Raw genomic sequence first — 27,796 nt, 5'->3', positions numbered from 1 at the left:
CCCAGCCTCTGTTCTCACTAGGAAATTGCCCAATACAGTGCCTCTCTCATTGCCAGTGTTCTTGGGAAATTTGGCAGTTTGGAACTCACTGCACATTTTCTCATAAAGACAATGTTCTAGGTGATGGTGGGGTTAAGCCACAGACCCTAATCTGCCCAAATGTAGTGAAAGTACTACCTACAGGCAATAAAAGCAAATTCAGCTATAGAAAAGTAAAAACACTGTTGGTACAGCAATATGTTTTTCAAAGATAAGTTTCTGAGTTTTTATTTTAAAAAGAATCACAGAGAATATGCCTTGGCCGAATGGTCTCAGCAGCTGGAGTAGAAACTGACAGTAGATATTTGTTAAATGCCTACTCTACTAGATAGCATATGCATTTGTGGGTTGTATCACTTAATTCCCACAATGCTTTTGCCAGGTATGGCAGACAACCTGTGGCGAGTTACAAACTACTCCACACTTATACAGCAATCATTTATTAGCTCATAATTCTATGGGCTGGCAATTTTGGGCTGGACACAGTTGGGTGATCCTCCCACTGGAGATCCCCTGGGCTCACTCCTGCTGCTGCACTCACTTGGTAGATGGCAGAATGACAGCGGCTGGATGATTTAGAATGGCCTCATTCACAAATGTTGGCAGGCTGTTGGTTGGGGCACCTTGATTTTCCTTTGTGTGGCCTCTCCAGCAGGCTGGTTCAAGCTCACAGCTATAACGTTCTAAGAGGGCAAAAATGGAAGCTGCAAGGCCTCTTGAGGCCTGAGTTCAGATCTGACATGCTGTCATTTCCTCCATGGTCTATTGATAAGACAAGTTACAAGGCCAGATTCAGAAGACTGGAATAGATGGCCATGTTTAATAGTGAGCATTATTATTCCATTTGGTAGGTGACAAAATCTGGGTCCAGAGAGGTTAATCATCCTGCCGGATACCTCAGCTCATAAGTCAGAGAAGCAGGCCCAGGTCTGTCTGACCCCCAAATTCTTCTAGTCTCTACTATAACATAGTTTTTCCCTTCATTCCTTCCTTCCACTCTCTTTTCTTCTTACCAACCTCTCCCTATCCATGTCCGGACTCATGAGACGAGGAAAAGAAAAGGGTGAAGGTGTAATATTCATATCTGGGTTGTGTACTAGTTAGTAACTACTATCGTAGGGAAACAAAACTGGTAGGAAGGTAATTTTAAGTGACTATTTTCATACCTTATTTCCTTTTCTTTTCACCAACATGAGAAAGGCCTAGGAGAGTGTAAACATGTAAAGCCATATCTTCTGCTCCCACACAAGCAGGGAAATATGAGGAAAACAGAGTTTAGCTGCTTGAGGAGCGCTATTGTGGTGGGAGGTGGGACATACAAAGTCACCTGGGTGCATAGGGACTCAGGAACCCAAACCCAGGTGTGGTATGGTCCCAAAACCTGTGCTCGACCCTTCCCTGGGGCCCAAACCACAAATAAATGAATCATTTTTGATTCTCACTTGTCCTCATACTTCTTTCCTTCACATGCCAATTCATTAATAAATTGTATTGGGTTAACCTCCACAATAGATCCCACATCTGTCTATTTTTCTCTGTCCCCCCTGCCACTCGTTACTCTCCAATCCACCACCATCTCTCTCCGGTACCAAAATAGCCTTCTACTTCATCTCTCTGCTCCCACCTTTGCCCCCTAAGTACCTTCCTCCCTGTGACAGCCAACATGATAATTTAAGACATAGATCAAATAGCAGCAGCTCTTTCCACAAAACCCAGCCATGGTTCCCCATTGCTCTCTGGAAAAATCCCTGGCTCTTTTGCAGTCTACAAAGCCCATGAAACTGACATCTTCCTTTCCCTGCACTTCATCTTTCACCATTGGGTTCTGGTGCCAGGTTTTCCTAGCTTTAGGCCATGAAGTGGCATCAGCTCCCCCCCACCTCTTACCAAGCTTGCCCCCAGCTCCTTATGATCCTTTCCATTATATTAGCCATTTTTTGTGTGCGTTCTCCAGATAAGCCCTCTTTATTGGCTCTAGCTAAGAAGGTTTATACCACCCCATCTTCATTACCCTCTGCTATTTCACCCTGTTCCTTTTCTTCATGGCTCTTAAAAATTATTTATAATTATGTGTTTGTTTGTTTACCATCACTTTTCTCCATTACAGCATAATCTCTAAGAGGGCAGGAACCGTATCAGTTTTTTTTCAGCACCTACTCACAGCCCAGCACAGTGCCTCCATCTAGAAGGAACTCAGTACATACTGTGTTCCAGTCCCAGCTCTCCTGTTAACTAGCCACATCCTTGGCAAGATAGCTAACCTCTCTGAGCCTCTGTCTGCTGGTCTGTAAAATGAGAGCAATGATTCCTACATCTATGAGTTGTTGTGAAGTTTGAATGAGATGATAATGTATGCAAAACACTTTGAAAACTGCAGGGCACACTCTAGCCATGTGATGAATTATTTATGTGTCCACTTAGGGTCAAAAAGGAAGGATAGTCATGCTGACCCTGTCTCTGACAACTGCCTAGTGCTTTCTGGGCTTTTCGATGAAGTGTGGGCTTTACACAAATGGGAAATCTTGTAGCCGTCTCTCTGCAGTTGGCTGCATTTCCAGCCAGCATGGTTATGATTATAATTAGAGTTGCAAGAGTCCTGTTTCATTTCAAAAGGATTCTGGGTATAGTCTGCAAACTACCAGAGGAATGTGTCCAGGAGCAGATCCTTGTGGCAGATGTTTTTATTGGGGCCCATTCACTTCTTTTCCTACAATATCAGGAGTGTCTGTTTCTATTACACTCATTATTTCAGAAGCCACGTGAGAAGAGATTTTCCATATGTGAGGTTTCGAATGGTGACCATTGAGCAAAGTGTACCGCTCTCACTCTCTATAAATGAACAGTAGCCTGGACAAACTCACTTTAGCAGAGCCAGGCCTTTTATCAGCAGCCAGAGAATGGTCTGTAATGCGAAGAATTACTCTGCCCATGTGTCTAAGGGAAAACATTCTTTAGCCTGTCAAGACAGTGGAACCTCTTATTAGAAACTATAGCCAAGTCAATTTCTCCACTCTTGCCAACTAAAGGATTCAGAACACACTGCGCCGCAGACCCTAAATTAACAATCCAGCTGGAAGGGGAGTTGAGGCCCCTGGATATGGGTGAGGATGTCTAAGGGAGCATGATTCAAATCAAAGCTGAGTCCAACCTGGGCGTTTACATATTTCAAACCCCATTACCCAGTTTTCTTCAGAGCCCTTTTGATCATAACTCTTCACTGGGCAGAGCAGAGGTGATGTCAAGGTCCATCCCATCAGAGACAGCTGACTTTTTTTTATTTTGGCTCCTTTTATCTAATGATTTCCAATTTTAGCAAGGAGTGCTAAGGAGCCACCAAAGTCATAAGAGTCCTTGATGGGATTCCTCTGAGTAAAAGAAAAACCCGTATCTATAAGTACAAAGAAGCAGGTTGAGGTTTCGAGTGGCACAATTCTCTTTGCATTGATCCTTGCAAGCCTTGGATTAAAACAAATGCATACCTCGTTTCAAGTCCATGCTGGGTGAAGCAGCTCATTGATGAGATGCCACACAAAATGATTGTTATGCAAGATTTCAACCCCATGTCCACCGCCTTCTGTGATCCCCAGCTGCAAGTCGTGACTATTTGCTATCAGATCCACTGTCTGACTCAAGAGTTGGCACTGGTTGTTTCACACCAGAATGAGAAGTGCAGTCATGCCCTGCAACAAGATGGAATGAGAGTAAGCGACGTTGTTGGGGAGATGACTGAGTCTGAACACAACTTCAGGTGCACTCATTAACCTTTTCCTACGGAGACCCCCAGCAACTGACAACTGAAATGTCACTCTGCCGGTTCTCCAGTCAGCTTGCTTCAAGTCAGCACACATCTCTGTCCCCTGACTCCAAACCACACCCTGCATCAGGCATTCAAAGTTAGAGAGAGTAAGACCCTTCTCCCACCTTCAAGGAACTTCTGGTCCAAATCTAAACTCGTAAAAATGAAGTTCCAGCGGAGAGGTAACTTGTTCAAGTTACACTGTTTGTAACTCATCCAACCAGTATTTGAACCCAAGTTTATTTTTTAATTCAAAGCCTCTCCCTTTTCAACTATACCACACTGCATCCTCTTACCACACTGCAATCTCATTATTTATCATTGTCTTTCAATTGCAGTTATTAAAATTTATTTAGCTCCCGTTACTTAAGAGGTGATTGGCAGAGGCATAAATTAGGGGGTAAAAGTATTATAAATGTTGAAAATATTCGCATATGTTAAGTATATTTTGTATATTTAAAGTAAAAGTGAAATTGGTTTATCTCTGGGTGAGTTAAATGATGTTTATTTTATTTACAATATTCGGTATTTTTTGTTTTCTAAAATGAGATTGCATTGCATTATATTTTGAAATGTTATTTTTAAAATAAAACAAAATACACATGAAAATGCTTTTTAGATCATAAAGTGCTAATAAGTATCAGCTACTAAATTCATTGCATGTAATAGAACCCTCAATGCATGGATTACTTAAAAGCACATCTAATCAACCTTGATAGTTGGTGTTGATAAATGCGCAGGTGCTCTCAGAGCAGTGAGATTGTGGTTTTCAAGATCACGCTCAGATTAGGTGAGCCTAGCTTTGTCTGGCTTTATCTGAGGATACAGAGCAATCGAGGCCAAAATCCTCATCAGCTGTTGCAGTGTCTAGAAAGGGGAAAGTCTCTCGCTCATTGACAATCCTGCATTTTACAGAAGATTTTATTTCTTTCTGTCTAGAAATGCTCAATTGTACTATCACATCTGTTACCAGCCACCTTCCCTCAAGGAGTCCTGGTAGAAATCTGGCTTTAATGACACTGCATGTGAATTTGGGTTCCCAGCACCTTGAGCAGATGGTTAATGGCGAGTTTACTACTGGGCCAGGCACCCTGGAACTTCTTCATTTGGGATATAAGCCTTTTTTCCTCCTTGGAAACCAACCACTGCTAATAAATGCCACTCTTGTCTCTCTGAGGCCTAACAATTTCCTCTCACAGACTTACTGATCTTTGACCAACCAACCCTTTGTGTGTAGAAGAAAGAGTCCCCTCTCTTTGGAAAAAGGAAGTTTGGGCTTTCCCAGGCATTCAGGAGATCAAGGCTGGTGATAGAAACTTCTAAGGGATGTCAGCCTGGCATTTCTGGGCCTTCACATATATACACCAAGGTTGGTGAAGTAATATATTTCTAATTTAATCTGAGGTTCCTTTTAGACACTTAGTATATTGGCATATGCTTTCAAGCAGAGTGCTTTCTAGCTGGAAGGTGAAATGATACTTTATACTCGTGTTATGATTTCAAAGGCATGTTCAATTGCACTGTTATCTCACTGAATCATTACAGCCTCTTATAGGAAACTTATTACCTACTTTGCAGTGAGGAGACCAAGTCTTAGAAAGCCTGGATGGTGAGTCCAAGATTCAAGAGCAGGACTCAATTCCAGGTCTTCTGACTCTAAAGGCTGAGCAGTTTCCACCACTTTTCTAAAATTAAAAACCTGACCCTAAGTCACAGCTGAGAATGTATGGGGTGGGGATGATCCTAATCCCAATGAAACCAGCTGCTGCAGAAAGGAAGAAAAGGGGGGAGGAAAGAAACCAGTGTCTATTGAGCTTCTGCTCTGTGCTGACTTGTTTATTTCCACACTGTCTCCTTTAAATGCCATGTCTGTCTTCTATGCGATTGAAAAGCAATGAACATAAAGATTCAGTTACCTCCACAAAGTCCTATAGCTTACAAGTGGCAAAACTGAACTGACAACCAGTCTTTCTGACCCTCAAACATACAATCTTCTTAGCACACTTTACATTTCACTACAACTCATGGTGCCTTTATGCACACAGCAGATGTTAAAAGGCTTGGCAAACAAAAGTTCTGTGTTTTGGAAAGGTTGGTGTTCCCAAGGACACACGCGCATCCCTTCCTTTCCCCTGGCCCTCCAGCACAGTTTTCTACATGACACTGCTGACATGTTCTTCTGTCTCCTTGCAGCCTGTGTGGCGGTGGTATCTGTGATTGAACAGCTTGCTCAAGTTCACAACTCCACGGTGGAGACCTCAATGGAGAGACTGTGCAGCTACCTTCCTGGTAAATACAGAAAGGGTCATGTGGCTGTGGGTCTGATTTGTTTTCTGACTTTTGAGTCATCATGAGCGAGTTTATACCCTACACACACTTATGGAGGAGAATATGACTGAGTTATTTGTGTGAGTTGATATTCTTATGGGGCTCATAGAAATTAAAACAAATACACACACACACACACACACACACACACACACACACACACACACCACTCGAGGCAATTTTTTCCCCTGACATTCATTTTCCACCATGGCAGAATGAGATTGTTGAGGACATTTAGGAAATAAAATGTAGAATGGCCAATTGTTGCTTCATATCTCACATTTATAATGATTTGCCTAACTGGAGTTCATTGCCTTAAGTACCAAGAAGGTCAAAATAATGAAAAATGAATAATTTTCCATGATTTATGTTAATTTAACCACATGTACATTCCCAGATACATGTACAGCCTTACCCACACAGAGCTTTATTTAGGCTGAGAGGACAACTGATCTTTTAAAAACCCAAATGGGAAAATAATCTGGGAACTTTCCACGGATTTGAATTGGATCTCAATAAAATCATCTGACCCATACTCAAAAAAAAAAAAAAAAAGGAATGGATTGATGATTTAAACAAATAGTATATTTCTCTCTCCATCTCCTCAAAGTTGAAAAAATATTGATTCTATTTCCCTTATAGAATACTATTAGGTGAACAGCCACAATGAGTAAACTTCTTTGAGAGTCAAATTGTCATTCCTTGAATGTTAAGGAACAAATTCATCAAGGACGATTTTTTTCAAAGTAAGGAAGCCAGACTAATGGTGGTTGTGTCTGGTTTCCATAGCATGCTGTTCCAGTAGCACCAAAGCATTTTCAGAGAATTTATTGCATTCAGTCACAATATGCATTCACAAGCTAAATTTCTTGGAATTCAGTCTAAAGTCTAAGAGAGAATAATACACAAACACAAGTGTTTACAATGTCCCAGATTGATCATTGCTAAGATTTTGACTTATTTACATCGTCTTTCTTTTGCGGAATTAGAACGTGGCGGGTAGACTTGAAGCAGCCTTTGGCTTCCTCTCACCCCCAGTTCCATTCTCCTTCCATCTCCCCAGAGGGAACCACTCACATGAGCTTTATGGGTATTGTTCTTGTCAAATTTAATACTTTCATATTCACTTGTATGAATCCATAAACAATGTATGGTATTGTTCAGTGGGTAATCTTTTAACCTTTTTTGGAGGAAACAAGTCAAACCTAGAAAACCACATGAAATAGATGTATAACTTTATTAGTTATTAAAATGTGAATACCCTTGTAAACATAGCCCAGGTCAAGAAGAAACAGATAGGTAGCTACTCTAGAAGCCCCATTCCATCATAAATCCATTCTTTTGCCTAAAGGAACAACATCTTGAATTTTACTGTACTCATTTTTTTTTTTTTTGGCATTGCTTTATAGTTTTATCTTCCAGGTGGGCATTTGCTATACCCTAGTCTTGCCTAGTCTTAAAATTTTGATATGTCAAGGCCTGGGATGCCTGGGTGGCTCAGTTGGCTGTTTCTGCTCAGGTCATGATCTCACGGTTCTTGGAATTGAGCCCAGCATCAGGCTTTTTGCTGACAGCATGGAGACTGCTTGGGATTCTCTTTAGGTCTCTCTCTCTCTCTCTCTCTCTCTGTCCCTCCCCTGATCCTGCTCTTACTCTCTCTCAGAAATAAATAAATAAACATTTAAAAAAATATTTTTTGACTGCCCGGCTAGCTCAGCTGGTAGCACATGAGACTCTCAAAAAATATTTTTTGATATGTCTCTTAAATCTGTTTTAATCTATAAGTTTTCTTTCCATCCCTTCCTTTTCCATTTAATTTAATTGTGGGATTTGCCTTGTAGAGTTTCCCACAGGCTGGGTTTTGCTGATTGCTTCCCTGTGGTATGATTGAATATATTGCTCTGTGTTCTTTATTTCCTGAAAATTGCAGCTAGATCCAGAGGCTTGATCAGACTCCAGTTTGACTTCTTTGGCAAGACTATAAGTGGTGATATTTTCTTTAGTCAGGAGGCCATTATAAGTGGCTTTCTCTTTTTGTGACATTAGCAGCTGTCGATGGTCACTAACCAGATCTCTTAGTTCACTGGGGGTTGCAAAATTGTGCTATTCTAATATATCATTTATATTATCTTTAGTGGTGGAAGTACATTAGAGACACTTTGCCTCGTCGTCATCATATTTTAAAGAATTTTTAAAGTTTATTTATTTATTTTGAGAGAGAGAGAGAGAGAGCGTGCAGAGGAAAGGCAGAGAGAGGAAGAGAGAGAGAATCCTAAGCAGGTTCCACACTGTCAGTGCAAAGCCCAATGCAGGGCTCAAACTCTCTAACCATCAGATAATGACCTGAACCAAAATCCAGGGTTGAACACTTAACCGACTGAGCCACCCACGTGTTCCCATTGTATTTTAGAGACGTTTTCCCCACAGTCCATAATGGTATTGTTCATAGTAGGAAAGGCAGGATGAATGCCTGATTCCTTTGCTTTACTTGCCAGTTTTCAAATGATTCGCTGCCTTTCTATTATTGTCCCATAGTAGTCAATTAGTTTTCTTTAAAAACTATCATTATAACAATATAATGAGATATGTATATATAGATATAGATATATAGAGAGATATATAGATAGATACATAGATACAGAATAGATAGATATAGATATATATCTCATGTCTCATGTCTCATGAGGTCATACTGACACTTCAAATTCAAATTCAGGACTATAGGATTTTTTTTAGCAGGATTTTCTTCTTAATCTCTCCTGTGTCATATCCATATCTTTCTTTCCACAGCCAAAGTCCTAGTTCTCAAGGACAAAGGGACAAAATACCCTATAATTACTCTTTCACCTATCCCTCATTAGACATATAACAGTCTCAGAATATCAATATCAATCCTCGTACTGCTACCATTAATATACTTTATAATCACTGAAGGCAACCAAAACTGCCCTTTAAGTATACTGTTCCCATTTTTCCACCCTTTGAAATCATTGTTCTCTATGACCTGAGCATACGGCTATTCCATACCATATCCATGCCCTTCTCACCCCCATTTGGTCTCAGTCCCATCAGCAACTATTTGATTGACGTTCACTACCAGCCCTTATGCGGATGCCTCTCTAGTCAACTTGTCTACAGCTCATTCCTCAGGAAAGGCTCACGGGAACACTATTCCCTGAATTCTTGCATCTTAATAACAAGCTGCCTGTGCCCTTTACACTTGAAAGTCAGTTGTTTTTCTGGATACATAAATCCTTGCCATATAATTTCTTTCTCTAAGTATCTTAAATGTGTCTTTAAAGAGCCTACTGATAATCTAATTTCCTTTTTCTTATAAGTCACTTGCTGTTTTTGCCTAGAAGTTCAAAGGAGGTTTTTTTCCTTTCTTCTATAAAATTCAGTCATCTAACTAGAATATGCTTCAGTGTTTGTTGTGGTATATTGATGTTCTCAGGCATGCAGTGTGCTCTCAAATACATTTTTTAAATAATTTCAGAAAAGTTGTTTACTTGTTCAGTTTCCTTGATTTGGTTTTCTTTTTCAGGGATTTCTAGTATCCATATTTTGAATCTTCTTTGCCTAACCTTGATATGTTGCCTATTGCTTGAATACTACTATCCTTTCATTTATTTTTTATCTTGAAAGTTTTTCTTAAGACATTAGCTGTTGTATTCACTTCTTGTGTTCATTCTCGTTTAGATTTCATTCCTCTTATAATCTTGTATTCTTCCCTGTGTTCTTTTAGTCCATGTCTGAGTTTTCTAATTTTGATTTCTGTTGTTCTTTCATGACTTAAAGCATTTTATTAATGCTTCTTAGCTCATTTTGAAATACTATGTTATGTTTTAATCCTTTTTTGGACTTGACTTTCTGGCATGCTTTTGCTCTCTATAGGGATGGGATTCTGTTCCTTATTCTTTTTTTTCTTATAATAACTTTGTATGGGAGTTGACCTAGATACATTTCTGTTGCTCATTTTTATATGAAATTAGTTTTCTAAAACTCTTAAAAAGAGAAGTTGTTCAGGGTACGTTTCTAAATGCACAGAACTTTTTTCTGTTGTTCTTATGTAGTGTTAACACACCACACACACACACACACACACACACACACACACACACACACGGGAGCATACTTTTGGTGTTTCTGGCTATTCCCTTGCCCACTTTTGTCTGGATTTTCTTTCCTTTGCTTCTCTCCAGCTCAGTTTTGTTTCCAAACCCAGCAATTTCTCCTCAGCATGGATGCCATCCTAAAAGGAATCTCTGGTAGGTCATTTTCTAGAAATCATAGATGCCTGGCCATGCCAGCCCCTTAGTCCTTCTACCCCTAAGACCCTTGTAGTCATCTGCCATCACAGTGGCCAAAACCCCACCCAGTCTCAGCTTCCCTTCTTTAATTGGCCCACATACTTTCTAGGCAATATCTATGTACTATTTGGAGACACCCCCATTCTCAGGTTTATCTGGTATTCTATTGCTTCCCTTTACTTTTTGCCACCCAGATGTTGATAACCCACATGTCTTGCGGATGTGAGTGGTTTATCCTTGCCTAACTGTGTTTTGGGGTTCGTGGAGACACCCAGTTTTGTTCTTTATTTAGGCAAAGTTATGTTGCTCAAAAATGAAAGGCTCAGCAAAAATCCTTCTTCCTAGATTATCTTCACCTAATATACTAGCAAAACGAAAAACAACATGGACCAAGATCGCTGGTATGCAAGGTACCATCTTGGCTCCCTCTGACTCATCACAGGAAACTTCAGAGTCTGCTAAGGTGAATAAGAGGTTGAAAGTCAGATTCTGGTAAAATAAAAGTTGACGCCTTCCCAAGAGAAGCGAACTTGGTATTTCAGTTTCCAGTGGTGGGTTTCCTTTCAACTGGAGGAATTTCAAAGGATTAAGAATGCCGCTTGCAGTTGTTTTCATGTTATTAATTAATATTTTACCTGTGGATAGAAATAATATATTCAGTTCAGCTTAAAAGCTCTTTCACCTGACATGCATAAAGGCATGGCAGGCATTACTGTTTCCATTTTATAAATGTATTTTGTACATTTGTGTGTAGGATGGTCACGCAAACTGTAGAGGGTGACAAAGATAGTGTGCCTCCTAGCTCAGGATTTCTCCTTCTTGAAAACGAAATGGGCCTGAGCCATAGTGCCTATTTGCATCCAGTATTGCTTTCTGCCTGGTGTGCCAGGAGAGTGGGGGACAGAGGAAGTGAAATTACACACTTCAACACACAGTTATTATTTTTAAATAGTATTGCTTTTACCTCCAAAGCAGAACTAGTTCAGAAGACATAACCTTAGCGGTCTGAAAGCATGTAAGCGACATTCTTGAGAATAATCACTCAGTAAATCAGGCTGGCCTTTGCCTGGGAAGACGATTTTTTTGAATTGTGCGAAGCATTACCGACCTTCAGTTTCACCTGCTGCTTTTGCCTCTGGCTCTCATTAGTAAACACCTTGGAAGAATATCAGAATTGTTAATGGAAAAATGACTAATGGAATCATTCTCACTAGGGGTTAGCAGACTCATATGCCCTGAGAGCCTGGTTAGAACTTCACTAGAAGTGACCCTTCCCAAGAAAGGGTCGCCTATGCAAAAATCTTATCTTTGTGGAATATGATAGTTAAAAACACATGTAGATTTAAAACAAGGAAGGCAACTCTCCTCATGTTTCTTAGGTTCTGAAAGTCTACAAGCAAACTAGTAGGAACTAGTTAGAGAGTAAACATAACTCTCTAGAAGGAAAGTAGAAGGAGAGTAAACATAAACACTCCCTCCAAAGGGTCTTAGGAGAAACTTCGTCATGGAAAACATGAAGGTGACTTACAACCTAGAATGTCCTGGGCTTCATTTACACACACATGTGTACATCTAATGTGTGACAACTGCTCACTTGCTCCTTTTTCACCCTCCTTTGCCCTTGACAATGGCCACTTTTTTCCCCCTCCTATGCTGTTCCAAGTCTGTTTGACACTGTAGAAACTCAATGCTCTGTACCTTGCTGGTCACAGATGGTTTAACTGTATACAATTTCATATCAGATAGGTGACTAGCAATATGTTAGTACCAATCTTTTCTGTGGTTGTATCAGTAACGGTGAGGTGGCATCTGATCATGCTGACTGGGCCCTATCTGGCTTGCTCTGGAGGCTTGGCACATCTCCACTCTGTACCTTTCTGTGCTGATCTATAATTTAGCTCTCAAGGGGCCATCTCTTCTTCCATTGCTCCAGGAGCCTCTCCCTCTTAACCATTGCAGAAGCCATCTGAGAAATGATCACTGAATCTGTCTGAGAAATTGATCATTCAGATGGTCCTACTCAGAGAGCGAGGAAAACTTGCAGCCACTCATTTCAACTTGAACAAAACAAGGTTCTAAGAAAATACACACACACCCCAACATCTCTTATTGTACCAGAAAGAAGATGAATTTCCTCTGGCTTTTAGGCAGTACTGCAAGAGTAAATATTGCCCAGCTTTTGGTTCAACTAGTTCTACACTGGCCACACTTGAAACTGGCTTCCAGAGTGCTTTGCCAATTCATGTAATTTTCAATATCTGTTACATGATTCTCCAAACTCCCTAGATGGTCTAGTGAAGGAGACTGAATTCCATTCCCACATTTTTCAGATGAGGAAATGGAAACCCAGAAGGGGTAAGCAATCAAAGGTCAGAAGCAGGTCCATGGATGCTGAAATCAGGTCTCTGAATCCTATGACATCATAGATTCTTGATACTCTCCATTGCACTGCCCCTGTAAAGGAGCACCCAGGGGAAAGAGAGGTTTTTATTTTAGAACCTTTTTATTGAGGGGGCACCTGGGTGGCTCATTTGGTTAAGCATCTGACATTTGATTTTGGATCAGATCACGATCTCATGTTGTGAGATCGAGCCTGGGTTGGGTTCTGCCCATGGTGTGAAGCCAAATTAAGAGTCTCTCTCTCTCTCGCCTTCTGCAGTTCATCCATTTAAAATGTATAATTCAATGACTTTTAGTATATTCCCAGAGATGTGCATTTATCACCACAGTGAATTTTAGAACACTTTCAGCACACTAGAAAGGACCCTCACACCTCTAAGTTGTCCTTATCCATCCTCCCCAGCCCTAAACAACCACTAACCTATTTTCTGTCCCTATGCATTTGCCTCTTCTGGACATTTCATATCAATGGAATTATGTTTCTCTCATTTAGCATAATGTTTTTAATGTCCACCCATGTGTGGCATGTAGCAGACCTGCATTACTCTTCACAGCTGAATATTCTATTGTATGGATGTAGCCCATTTTGTTCATTCATTTGTTAATGGACATCTGGGTTGAATTGTTTCCACTTCTTAGCTATTTTAAATAATGCCACTGTGTTCATTCATGCACAAGTTTTTGTGTTTATATATATTTTTTATTCTTTGGGGTATATACCTAAGAGTGGATTTGTATCATGTGGTAACCCCATGTTGAACCATTTGAGGAAATGTCAGACCATTTACCAAGGTGGCTGCACCATTTCATGTTCCCACCAGCAGTGTATGAAGATTCTAATTTCTCCAAATCAATACTTGCTATTATTTGTCATTAAAAAAAATTTTTTTTTGAGAGACAGAGCATGAGTGGGGAAAGGGTGGAGAGAAAAAGGACAGAGGATCCGAAGCAGGCTCTGCCCTGGCAGCAGTGAGCCCAAAGTGAGGCTCAAATTCGTGATGTGAGATCATGACTTGGGCCAAAGTCAGACGTTCAACCAACTGAGCCACCTACGTGCCCCTATTATTTGTCATTTTTATTATAGTATATCATAGTGGGTATGATGTGGTATCTCATTTTGTTTTTGATTTGCATTTCCTTAATAGTTAAAGATGTTGAGCATCTTTTCATGTGCTTTTTGGCCATCCATATATCTTCTTTGGAGAAAACCTATTCAGATGCTTTCTTCAGGTGTTTGGTACAATTCACCAGTGAAGCCATCTGGTTGTGGGCTTTTCTTTGTGGGAAGCTTTATATTACTAATTCAATCACTTGTTATAGATCTATCCAGATTGTCTATTTTTGAGTCAATTTTGGCAGTTTGTCTTTCTAGGAATTTGTCCATCTCATCTAGTTAACTAAGGTGCGGTCATGCAATGTCATAGTATTCCCCCATGGTTCTTTTCACTTCTGTAAAGTCAATGTGGGGATATAATTTTAAGTTCCTACTTCAAACGCAACGTGTTTGAAGTCATTGCTTTATTGTAGGAAAAAAGGTCCTATGAATAGATCTATTGTAATGTAACAATAATATTTACATTATTTACTAGTGAGTAAAAATGAAGTACCAGACAGTGTTTCCCATACTTATCCTATTCTTTTACTACCCTACCCTCCAAGCAAGGTGTGGGTAGTGCAGTTTGAGATGAGCATGACGAGATAAATTCTCATCAGAGACAGACTCCCATCTCTTCCCAGAACAGCCCATGTGTCCTAATTGTGCTAAGGTCCTAATTCCCAAGGCTCCACAGTGGACTTACAAACTGGAAAAACAGGACCAGAGAATAAACAGGCTTCATTGTGCAAACTGATCAATTCACAAAGCATCCCTGTACTCTCACAATGGAGAGGAAGGAGATTGCTTTGTTAGTGTGTGTGTGTGTGTGTGTGTGTGTGTGTGTGTGTGTGTGATCTCTGGTGAAGATGGCAGTGCAGGGACATTTTGACCATCTCTTTTTATCTCTGGAATACTAACAGCAAAAACTAAATAGGCAAAGTGAAATCTTTTTTTCCAAATGAACACCAGAAAAGAGTATTTTTAGCAAAGCTATATTTTAAATTATTTACTTTAACGTGAATCCTGTTTCTTTTATTTCAACAAAGGAGATCTTCACCAACATTCAGACATTCCTTGCTGTACAAAAGAAAATAAAACCCCCAAATTTAACTGTAATAAACTGGTAATCTTTGTCATGTACTGTAAACAAAGTAGCATTCACATAAACCTGAAATAATGAATACATTAACTGTAACATTTCCCTCAAACCGTTATAATTAATCACTGGAATCAATGATAAATTAATCATCTATCATCAATCCTTAGTAAAGATGATTATGAAAATAATCTATTTCCCCTTCTTTATTTTTTTTTTTTTTAGAAAAGCTGTTCTTGAAGACAACCTGCTATTTAGTGATAGAAATGTTTGGACCAGACATCATAAAACTGTGAGTATGCCAGCACATTGACCTTACTCAGTTGCTGGGACATGGGTGAAACAGGAAAGCTGAGAGGCAGCTGACTCCTCTGCCAGCAGGATGTACTCACTGAACAAGGACTTGAGCTGTGTTCCTGTTCTTGTTAATAGTGGAACATTCAGACCTGACTCAGGTCTACTATCATTCGAGGCAAAGGCTCCCCTTGAATTACAGTATGGAATCTGATTTTATTTCTCCTCAAGAGCCTTCCAGAAGAAATTTTACTAACACGTGACTAGATCCTACTGTCCAGACCCAGGCATTTGGCCCCTTACCCTGAGCTCCCCAAAGTGTACTAGTCTTTCCCTTCAATCCCAACTGGGTTCCAAGGCCACATCATCTTAGCTTCTTCTCCTCTGTCCTCCCTCATGGGTTTCCTGGCCCCTCCCTACTTCCCTAGCCCCAGCCCTTGCCTCTCAGGATCCCCTGCGTGTGCCGTTATCACATGTCTGCTTCCCTCTTTCTCTTCTCTGTCTTTCTTTTTTGAGCTCAAGGGCACTGGATGAGATAAATCCTATCCGGTCTTGTTCATAACATTTTCTCAACAAGAATCCATACATGACTTTCTTATATTTTTTATTTAGTTAGTTACTTAGTTATTTTGAATAATGTAACTAGCATCTAAACCTACCACCCAAAACTAAATCTAGGACCTAGGTTATAACTTACTCTAACCACCCAGTCCCTCTTTCATTCATTCTCATGCTTTTTTCTACCCAAGTAATAAATCCCATGCTCATCTTTCTCTTGTTTTCTTTTTTCTATAGTTTACACACACACACACACACACACACACACAGAGTTATGTTAATATGTTAAATTTATGTATATTTATGTATAATAATATATAAGAAATACGTATCAATATGTAATATGGAAAATTAATCTTAATTAAATATCAATGAATTGAGGTATTGATGATTAATAATTATAATTAATGGTAATATATAATTACATAAAATAATTAGAATTTTAATGTACTTATGTATATTTCTTTAAAATATACCTTGTTTTAATCATTTCTTAAATTTATGAAGACAGTATCACATTGTATGTAATCTTTCGGGACTAACCACTTGAGTTCCTATGTCTAGGGGACCTACCACTTGGGTTTACATGTCTATGGGACCTACAACTTGAGTTTATATGTCTAAGATTCATCCATAATGTTGTGTCATTGCTATAATTCACTCACTCTGCCTGTATAGAATATTCCATTGTGTCTCTACAAGAATCTATTCCTTCACTCTCCCATTGATGGGTTTTTAAGTTGTTTATTGGTTTTCTGTCTTGTGAACAGTGTTACAATGAACATTCTTATGTGGTTCCTCTTTTATATGCCATTAGCCTCAAAACAGATAGGCTCAGAGGCACCATTCCCCACAACTAGGTAGCCTAGAGTTGCAGAATTTTAAAGAAAAAAGGAGCTTAAAATCATAAAGTCCAAAGTGTTTGGTCATGCTGTGCACCTGCCTCTATTAATATGTATTTCACGCTATTATGGTAAATGATTTCTCATGAGCCGCTGAGTGCAAGTGTTGGGAAGGCAGGGACCATTTCTTTTTAGGTCATACTTCTATTCCTGTTACTGCCTCCTAACTGGACTCCAGACTTGCCCATTGGCACAAGTCAATAATCCACATTCTAGCTGGCCATATATATTTTAAATGCCAAACTAATATGGCACTAACAAAATTCTTCAGTCTTCACACTATTTGCAGGATTCCTTAGCCACATACACAAGGCTATTTATAAATCAGTCCTTGAGGACATCTTCAGACTACCCCTGGCTGTTCCACAGCACACCACATTCCAAACCACTTGTAACTCCTCATACACACCAAGAGGTTTTTGCCTCAGGACCTTTGCATAAGACGTTCCCCCATGCTTGATTCATTCAAAACCTCTACCCCAGACAAATTCTACTTCTTTAGACCTCAGTTCCAAGGTCACTTCCTCTGGAAGCTTGCCTGACCTTAGCCCTTAGGGTGGGATAAGACAGATGATATTCCCACCACCATCAACACACACACACACACACACACACACACACACGCATGCACGCATGCACACGTGCATGTGCACACACACATACACACACACACACACATTCCTGGTATCCGGTGCAAACCCCTAGCACAGCACTTACCACATCTGTTTGTAATTTAATTCTCCATTTACTTTTTCTGAGTTGCTAACTAGATTGAAAACCTTCTGAGATGCGTTTCATTCATCTCTGTATCTCCAGATACTTAGCAAAATACTGAGTATGTGGAAAGAAGGAAGGAAGGGAGGGAAGGAGGAGAAGGAGAGGGCTTTGTATCTTCAGGGCTTGGTGCTATATTTGAGCCTTCAATATATATTGAGGTCCTTCAATAAATGTTTGTTGAACTAATTATTTTAAAAGAACAAAATTATCACTGCAGATGATATGACTAGATAGCTCCAAAGAAATTGGTTGAACATATTAAAACAGGAAAAGAAAAACTTTTTAGCCTATTTATTGAATCTGCCTATATACCTATTATGAGTTTGGTGCTCTGGCAGAAATGTCAGCTTGGCGGGGAGGTTCTGTTGGGCCTAGATCATGGAACCAGAGAGGTACATGGAAAAAAGTCATAGAAGCTAAAGAGGAGAGTGCATGCAGATATCCAAAAGGGGGAGCCAGAGATTAGCTACCAAGCATGCTGGCAGTGAAAGGGCCATTGCCTGGGTTGATTAAGAAACCCATTGCTCTTCTGTAGTTGGCCAGAGTGGCAAGTGTAAGAGACATTTAAGACAAAGATGAGAGAGGACAGACAAGACACTGTCCTAGGTACTACAGATTTGAACTGTACAAACAACAGTCCCACCTCAAATAACAGCAAATTAACACAAGGTGTTAAAGAAGAATGGGCCCAGCAAGTCACCAAAACAGAGGGCCACTCTCTGAGTAGGTGGTGGGGAAGGGTGACATTTTTTTCCTTTGTGATGATTCAAAGTCACGAGACAACTAATTCTCAGTAGTAGGGGTGGGCCATTTGAAGAAAGACAGATATAATAAATGATCCCCCTTCATGGTTCTGTCTACCATTAGTTTTGTTTGCAAGGAATTTTCCAGTACCTGTGTTAGGTGTTTGCTGATAGACATTTCTCCTCTTATGGTGTGCTCTTATTACAACTTCTTTTAATCAATCACATACAGTTTGGGGTTGTTATAAGTGCTGAAAATGACAATCTTATGGTTTAGTTTTACCTCAATTTCAGGCTTCCAGTATTAAATGTGTTTTCTAACCCAGAAGGCATCCCTCCTCATTATTTCACACCAGTCAATTATCAATGATTCATGGACTAATTATTCAGCAATTACATTTCCTACCCATGGGCAAGCCACAGGATGTTGTTGGGAAGTGAGTCACCTGAGCACTCAGGCATTCCCCCAAGAACCTGGATCATACAGGGAGGGGCTGCTTCCAGGAGAGGCCAATCCTAGCCAGTGCTAAGTCTTAGCCATGTGCTGGGTCTTCCTCTGCCTGGTCTTGACCTCCATTGTGCCATTGGTTGCCATAGCAAGCCTGATCCTTATCTTCTGTTCATCTCACCTTACTTCCTGGGATTTACTTCTACTTTCCTCTAAATCATAAACTCTTGTATTCTAAACTAGGAGGTCTCCGAGATCATGGGGGGCCTAAACTACTAACATTTTTTAGAAGAAAATGTGAAACAGAATTTATAACATAGTACACCTTAGATGTAATTAATGTGTTTTTAGACACCCAAACACAAAGCAATATCAGTGCCATTTCACAAGATAATTACAGCAGTCCCCCATTATCCAGAGGGGGCAAATTCCAAGACCCCCCAAGTAGTTGCCTGAAACCAGATAGTACTGAACTATATATACTATTTTTCCTATACATACATACTTGTGATATAGTTTAATTTATAAATTAAGCACAGGAAAATATTAGCAACAATAATAAAATAAAACAAAACAATACACTGTAATAAAAGCTATGTGAATGTGGTATCTCTCTCTCTCTCTCTCTCTTAAATATCTTATTGCACTGTACTCACCCTTCTTCTTGTGATGATGAGAGATGATAAAATGCCCACGTGATGAGATAAAGGAAGATGAATGATGTAGGCATTGTGAGGTAAGTTAGGTGGCTATTGACCTTCTGACGATATGTTAGAAGAAGAATCATCTGCTTTCAGACGATGGCTGACTACTAGTTACTGAAACCATGGAAGGCAGAACCACAGGCAAGAGAGAGACTACCGTACAAGATTTATAGAAGTGAATAAATTCATAGTACACTGTGCGTGTGGTCCAGAAATGGGATAAAAGTATTAAGTTGCATAAGGAAGATCTTCTTTCAATGCTGTGAATATATCTCTGTGACTATATGTTAATATATAAACTTTCTTTGAAAGTGATGTCAAGGTCTAAATTTGAGAGCTTTCATGTGTGGAAGTCCCTGTCCTCACTCCCTGCCATAGGCTGTTACTCTGTCTATTAACCCTGACCTTGCTCCCTTCTTTTGATTTATGGTGATGATCATCATCATTGACTCCATTCTACCATGATCTTAATTAGACTTGTTAATTAGCTCCGCCAAATGTGTTGAAGCCTCTTCCCTCCTCCCCAGTCCCCCACCACATGCCTCATTCCTGCACACCTCTGTACCTGTAAGGGTAGTAAAAGGAAGTAAATTAAAAAGTGACCATTTTGGTCTTTTTGCTACTATGGGAAAAAGAAAACAATGTTGAGTGGGAATGGATATTCTGAATTTGGAGATTTCCTAGGGATTTCACATCTTATGTGTTGCCTAGGCTTTCTATCCCACAATTGGTAAAGAGCACATGTGCTATTTTGCCACTTCCTTACATCTTGCACATTCTAATGGTCTTACACTTGTCTGTATTTATGAGGCTCAGCATTTTCTATTCTTGTCCAAAGGAATGCTTCTCACTTTCAGTCTTTTGATGACAAAGATCTGATCTTAGAGGACCCTGGGAAGAACACCATATGCCTGTTCCCCTCTCCTATTCCTCAATGTAGAGACCACCTCACTGTCTGTGGGGTTTTCATTTCCACTCCCATATTCAAGTTCACTTACTTGAAATTGTGCTCTATTTGCAGAGAAAGAGAATACGTCTTGGATATCATATGATTAGTTAGTGGTCCTGGATTACCACAGATGGGACGGCTATAGGGTTTAAAGGGAAAAAAAGGTTAAGCAGAGCCTATTTATCACCCTCTTGAGTCCACTAAATATCAAACCCCCATAAAGACAGCAGTCATCAGTTAAATAAATGAACCATTAAGTTGAGAAAAGATATGTGAAAACAGCCACCTCTCCTGATTTACTGACCCTTGGTAGACATTAGTTTGCTAATGAACTTCATCTGCTACATACAGCTTGCCCCACAACTTAGAAGATGTGAACTCCTTTTATATTTTAAGTTACCTTCCCCTCTACCTCTCACCAAGGAACCGTGGAGCCAGACAGATGACTCTCTTTTTCCCTCTTAACTCAGGTACTCACAAAAGCTTGGGAAGCCATCTTACCAGGCTTCAGACAGGGATGGAAGCAGGACTTGGAAGCCACCAGGAATACAGGGGCACATTCTCCCCAGGCTTTCTCACTGCACACACTGGGTTCTGACCCCTGAATCCTATCCTACAGATTAGCTTTCCAACTTCTCAGTCCATGTGGCAGAAAATGACATTACAGTCCCAAGTTACTATAGCTCCTGTTATTCTGGGAACAGCTCAGAATGAGTTTGAAGTTGTTAATACCAATTCCAAATTTCCATAGGAGAGAATCTGACTGATCCTACTTGAACAGTCATCAAATGAGGTCCAATCAACTGGCCAAGACATAGGGAGTAAGTACAACATAGTTGCTAGGAACCTACCCCTGTGGAAGAAGGGGGTCAGTTAAATGATCATGTGAGCTGGGAAGAAATCCCAAAAAGTATCTTCTAAAATCAAGAACTGTTTTTCTGAGATTAGTCTCTAGGTATGACCAACGTATGTTTATGGATTCTTTTTGTTGTTTTGGTTGGTTGGGTTGGGTTTGAATCAATGATTTACTGGGAAAAGTTACTAAAAATCCATACTCTGTTTGTTCCTTCATTTGAAGCAGCACATTGTACTCATTCTTCTTGGTAAGAAGAATTTTGGGAGTGCCAGGTATTAAATGCATATGGAAGGTTTGTGTTAGCACCTTCAAACTAGACATAAACCAAAATGTTTAAAGAGCACTTTCCTTACACCATCCTGGGGTGTGGAAAGTCAAACATATTGTATTTTCTCCCATAAGGTAAAGAAATATATTTAATTTATTATTTTTTTAAATATTTATCCATTTTGCAGAGAGAGAAAGAGAGAGCACACCCATATAAGCAAGGGAGGGGCAGAGAGAGAGGGAAATAGAAGATCCCAAGAGGGCTCCGTGCTGACAGCAGAGATTCCCAACACAGGGCTCAAACCCACGAACTGTGAGATCACAACATTACCAAAGTCAGATGCTTAACTGACTGAACCACCCAGGAACCCCTAGAAATATATTTATTTTAAAGGGAAACAGATGATTGGGGCACCTGATGGCTCAGTCAGTTAAGTGTCCGACTGCGGCTCAGGTCATGATCTTACAGCTCATGGGTTCGAGCTGTGCTGACAACTCAGAACCTGGAGCCTGCTTCAAATTCTGTGTCTCCCTCTCCCTCTCTGCCCCTCCCCCACTCGTACTCTGTCTCTGTCTCTCTCTCTCTCTCAAAAATAAATAAACATTAAAAAATTTTTAAATAAAATAAAGGGAAACAGATGATTTGGATTATGCCTAAGAAAATAATTTTAGGTGTTAAGGCTTTATTATAAATGATTTTTTGCTATAAGACCTAGCAAACTTTAAAATATTCCTTCCATCAAATTATATGCCTATCCATTTTTCTTTTCCCAATTTTATTTGTGGCTTCTCCTGAAAAGAATCACAGTGCCCATGTGAGAGGATGACCACAGCTCAGTGCTGTCCATGCCCTCTTCCCACCCCCAGGACCTTACTTCAAACAGAAAAGAGAGCAACGTGGCAGGAAATCGTTTTGATCTGGCAGCTACTTCAGGCTGGACTCAAAGACCATGCTAGAATCCATTCTGGGGATTTACCTTCCTTTGAAATAGGTTCTATTTCCTAAATGCCTGAGAGATCTTAAATAGCCTTTGTTTTGTCCCATTTCCCTCCAGGCTTAGCACAGATATGAATGCTGATGTGGTGTGTCACACCCTGAAGTTTTGTAAGCAGGACCCTGGCCAACCATTGTGTCATCTCTACCCACTTCCCAAGGTAAGTGGGTTTTCACTTTGAATGTCAGATTACAGTAACCTGCAAGCCCTTTGGACATGTTGTAAAGGGAGGTTCAGCTTCACTGGCTCAACGGTTGGGGGACAGAGAGAGACAAGACGACATTTCCAATTACATCGTGTGAAATAATATTCCCCAGTTTCAACCTAGACCCTCACCCCATGCTGCCAAAGAATGTTTTGGCTACTTAACTATCATAGACTGTAATCTAGAGCTCAGCTGGCAGTAGGTGGGAAATCTAACCAGCCAAGAAGAGGAGACCTTAAATCTCTGCTATTTAAAAAATCAAGCAGATCACTTTCACAGAGACCAACTCATCCAGTTTGCCCAGGACTTTCCCGGGCTAAGCACTGAAGTCTCATATCCTGGGAAAACCTGAGCCATTGGTCACCCTAGTCTGAGCTTAATTGTCCTCACACATAACATGGGTATAATAAAATGCCTAAAATACCTCCCTCATAGGTTTGTTGTGGGAAACAGTTGAGCTAATACATCCAAAATGCTCAGCACAATACCTGCTACATTAAAAAGTGTTGATAAAAGCGGTAGCCAATATAATTATTATCAATATCATTATTATTCAGAGATAGCTCTTCAGAACCCCCATGTGTGTTATATCATGTTGGACAATTTTCAATTGAAATGCAGGCGGACAGGGCTGCAAATGTTGACACAATTCTCAGCTCACATTCTGAATGAGAGCATAATATTAAATCCAGTTCCACCTCAAAGTATTGATTTTTCAGAAGCTGCCTGTAAAAATAAAATTAAATGATAAAATAAAAGAAAATTCTATGCCCCCTGTCCCAGAAATGTAGTTTTTCTGTGCATTACACAGTAGGTTTCTGTTTTGTATGTGATTTCCTTTTTATTCTCAAGGAAATAAAGTCAGTTTAATATTTTGTGGCCTGAACCAGTGAACCTGATGTTGCTGCCTAACTATCATAAGCTTGTCTCCTTGAGAGGGAAGATAGAGATTCAAATACCTGGAGCATGTGTCCATGACGTGCTTCCTCAGTCATTGACTATGTGCCAATTAAATTTCCCTTAATTCCACCTGAGAAGCTTTGGAGTCCACTGGTTTCTAGAAGAGATAGGCACTTTTAATTAAAAAAATCTTTTTTCATGAATTCAAATAGCATGTAAATATTGTATCATAATATTCACTATTGGATAATGCACAGAGAAACGTGTCTCTATGTACAAAGGCAAATGATAAGGGTTTTTTGTCATTTCCTTAAATAACATCACATTATATATACATCACACCCACAGTTATACATAGTCACAAAATGTTCAACTTTAAACTATCCCATGTAAAATGACATTCTTTATTTTCGTACTCCATGGAGTTTATCCTCGAAATACCATTTCCTTGTCTTCCCATCAACACCCTTTGCAATTCCTGACTCGGGAGTGTTTTAAGCATCCTTGCTGGCTGAGATGGAGTGGGGGGTATTTCACCCCAGAACTGCTCAGCTTGCACCCCAGCAGGGCATGCTCCTGGGTCAGCTTGATGTTTCCATAGTCGCTGTTCTGGACTTTGCCGTCCTCCTCAAATCCCCGTCCCCACAGGCGCCCTGGAGAAGAGGGGCAGTCCATGCAAATGTGGGCAGCTCCACTCTCTTCTGCCTGCAAGATTTCTTTAATAGCAATATTTACTGAGGACTCACTACACTACGTAGCACTGTGTTTACACTTCACTTTATTTAGTCCCCCAAACAGTTCTGGGATAGAGGCACCAGTATTGATTATGACCCCTTTTATAAAGTTGCAGAAACCAGGCTGAAGAGGTTATGTAATTTGCTGAAGCTCACTCCCTTAGGAAAGACTAGAACTGGGATTCATATCCCTGTCCTGCTGACAGTGATTGGTTTAGTCTCTTGACAATTGGCTACGTTTCTGAAAATCCTTCTTGGGGTGTCTCTTCACATCAATCAGTGAAATCCCACCACCAGAAATAACCAATATCAAAATGTTGTATGTTTACCTTTTAATTTGTAAATAAATAATATTATTATATTGATTTTTTCAGAGTTATGATAATGTTATATATATAATTTTTCCTCCTTAACATTACACTCTGAGTGTGTATTTTTAATGGTGTATATCAGTCCTTCTTTTCATTTCCTTGGCACACAAATTACACCTACAAAGCAGGTGTGAATTAGTGGGTAGAATTACCTACCTACTAAAGATGCAAATGATTTCCAGTCTGCTGCCAGAAGCCTCCATCACGACTCTCCCAGTCAATACTCACCCCCAAAGTAGCCACTGTTCTAAAATCTCTCACCACATATTAGTTCATTCATATAAAGTTCTGTTCTTCAATGTCATATAAATGGAATCATAGAGTATGTTCTTCTGTGTCTGGCTTCTTTTGTTTGCAAGGTTCATCGTGTTTTGGGTGTGTAATGGTATTCCTGCGTGAAGGTGTCTCACAATCATCCTTGGATGTCATTCCTGCTCTAGCTTCCTAGTTAGTCCAACCAAATTCTGCTCTTGCCTGCTTTCCAAAAAATTTTCCACACCAAGGCCAGAAAGGCCTTTCTATGAGATAAATTTGATCTTGTCACTCCAACTCAATGACTTTACGTGGGAAGCATTTTCTCCTTCTCCCTCATCTTTCACCTTGATGGACTTCCCATCCCTCAAATCTCACCTTATATGTTGCTTCTTCAGGGAGTCCATCCCTGACTCATTTTACATACCCCTCTTGTCAAAGCTCTTGTAGGTCCCTCCACTGAACCTGCCTTGTTTTAAATGATATACCCGGGTGATTGCCTGTCTATCCATCTCTCCCACTAGGATATAACCTCCACATGGACAGACTCCACCTTGCTCCCCACAGTAAGCCCAACACCTAGGATGGTGCCTCACACATAACAAAGAAATATTTGTTGAATGAATAAACAAAGTGCCACTAGCTTCTCGTTTGCACCCCTGACGGAAATTCTGCTTTCCCTTACTTCATGGACACAGTAATTTTCCCAGAGCCTATCTCTGATCATATTATTTCCCCCAGCTTATGATCTCAGTATTGCCTACACAATTAGGTACACATTTTCACCTAGCATTTCAGAATTCTCCAAAAGCCTTCCTGGACTTCCACTATTATCCTTGTGGACCCCCTGCTGCAGTCAAGATGGAGTGACTGGCTCTCTCTTGTGCTCACCTTAACCTTCCTACCTCTGCACCCTTGTTCTCAATCATCCCTTCCACCCAGCTGACCAGGCCTGTCCTGCAAGCTCATGTCTCTGTCAACTTCTCTGTAGAATGATTCTTAACCCTCTCCACAAAATTTAACTCTGTTCTCCACTGTCATCCTAAATTCCTTTTCAAATACTACAACGTGCCAATATTGCCCTACATGCTTTGCATATATTAATCATTTAATCTTATGAGTAGGTATTATTGTTGTCTGCATGTTATAGAGGAGGAAAGGAAGGCCCAGAGATATTAAAATATGAAGTTTACATAGATTTCTTCACTCAGATGTAAGCGTGTGGAGGTGGCAGTTCTGCATCTTGCCCGTCTTTGCTGTCTCCATTGTGCAAGCCACATGCCTGGTATCTGGATAATCCATCAGCACTGACCTTGACGCGTGTGATCTCATTCAACAGTGCTCTTGCGGGGTAGGGGTCTATTTTACAGATAAGGAAATTGAGACCAGGAGAAATTAACAGATTACACAGTTAATAAGTGACAATAATTACACAGATTACACAGCTAATAAGTGACAGGATTCAGCCCTGGGCCTGTTTGTCTTGAAAGTCCAAGTTCTTCCCCATGGTGCTCTAGGCCTCACTGCTACTCCTGGGGTATAGTTACTTTTAATTGAACCACTGCTCCTGGGCCAGTAATTCCTCACAAGCAAGACTCTGCTTGTAACCTGCTTTGCATGTGTTTCCGGTTCTGGTAAAATACAAATGAAGTGACAGGAGCCATTGCCCCTGTGAAATGCATGCTGCAGGGTGGAGGGAAGAAGGAGGCCTTTCTGCTCCAAGGAGCTGGCATGGCAGAACCTAGCAGTGCAGAGCAATGGAGTCTGATGTTGGTAGGATCAAAAGTAAAAGTGGAATCACATTTAGGGATCTCAGCAAACTGCCTATTCATCATCTACAGTGCAGTTGACATTCCAAGCCCAGTTTTTGCCAATCCTTTAGCCACGGCTCATACCTTTATCTACTGTGTTCTCAAAATGACAAACACCATCCATGATTAACTGAGCAAGAAACAATCTATAGTGTTCAGCTGGCACCAGGATTGGGGTGGGGGTGGGGGAGGTGAGGGGAGGTGGAAAGGAGGACAAGACAAGGATAGGAAAGGAACAGAAAGAAGAAAATCGCAGACTGCATGGTAAAGACCACCCAGATGGTTTTGTGTTACCTACTTTGAGGGGATTATTTATATGCTCCTTTACATTTGCATACAAAACAAGGCATTGCCTGCTGCTGGAATGTGTATGTGTGTGCATGTGTGTGTGTTCATAAGCAGGAATTGGACACTGAAAATTGAACGTGGTTCCTTCATGTGTACCTTGAATCATCTTTGTTAGATCAGTGTTAGAGTGCACCCATTGGGTCAAGAGTGGAGCCTCCTCCTCGGCTTTATGCTGTTCGCTCCTAGGTCCCCTAACACTGAGATCCTCAAGGCACACCCTACATCATGCAGCAGACGCCCTTCCTAACCACCCCTGAGCTGCAGGAACATGCTACATTCACAGATATCTCAAAGGCATACTCAAGACCTACTTCACATCACTTTGATCTACATTAAAAGAGAATTATATTCAGAGTGTGTGCTCTAGTGGAGATAGATTCTCTTTATTTCCCCAGGGCCTTCAACCCATTTAAAGTTCTGTGAGGCAGTGGGAGGGGGAGTCAAGAATGAATTTGCTTTAAGATTCTATTCTACCAGTTGTGCTTGTTCAATGTAAACACCACAGGTAGGACAAGGGGTCTCAAGCAAAGGAAGAGAGGTAGCCAGATGGAGCTCTATTTGGGAAAGGAAACATAGATAGACATATTTATCCCTGGGAGAGGGATGGGGGAGGGAGG

The 27,796-nt window shown here is 40.4% G+C and overlaps 1 protein-coding gene across 3 annotated transcripts in view; it reads left to right on the top strand.

Moving 5' to 3' along the window:
• The window catches only part of AOAH (acyloxyacyl hydrolase), a 168,451-nt gene that overhangs the window by 18,989 nt on the left and 121,666 nt on the right, over positions 1 to 27,796 (top strand). For all 3 annotated transcript variants that reach the window (XM_042922170.1, XM_042922186.1, XM_042922177.1), the window contains exons 3-5: positions 6,029 to 6,124; positions 15,291 to 15,357; positions 22,619 to 22,718. In XM_042922170.1, the coding sequence (XP_042778104.1) occupies positions 6,029 to 6,124; positions 15,291 to 15,357; positions 22,619 to 22,718 (263 nt within the window). The remainder of the gene's footprint in view (positions 1 to 6,028; positions 6,125 to 15,290; positions 15,358 to 22,618; positions 22,719 to 27,796) is intronic.

This window comes from Panthera leo, chromosome A2, assembly GCF_018350215.1.
Source record: "Panthera leo isolate Ple1 chromosome A2, P.leo_Ple1_pat1.1, whole genome shotgun sequence".
In the NCBI taxonomy this organism is placed as follows: Eukaryota; Metazoa; Chordata; class Mammalia; order Carnivora; family Felidae; genus Panthera; species Panthera leo.
The sequence above is the reverse complement of the archived record's forward strand: the minus strand, read 5'-3'. Positions and strand labels throughout refer to the sequence as shown.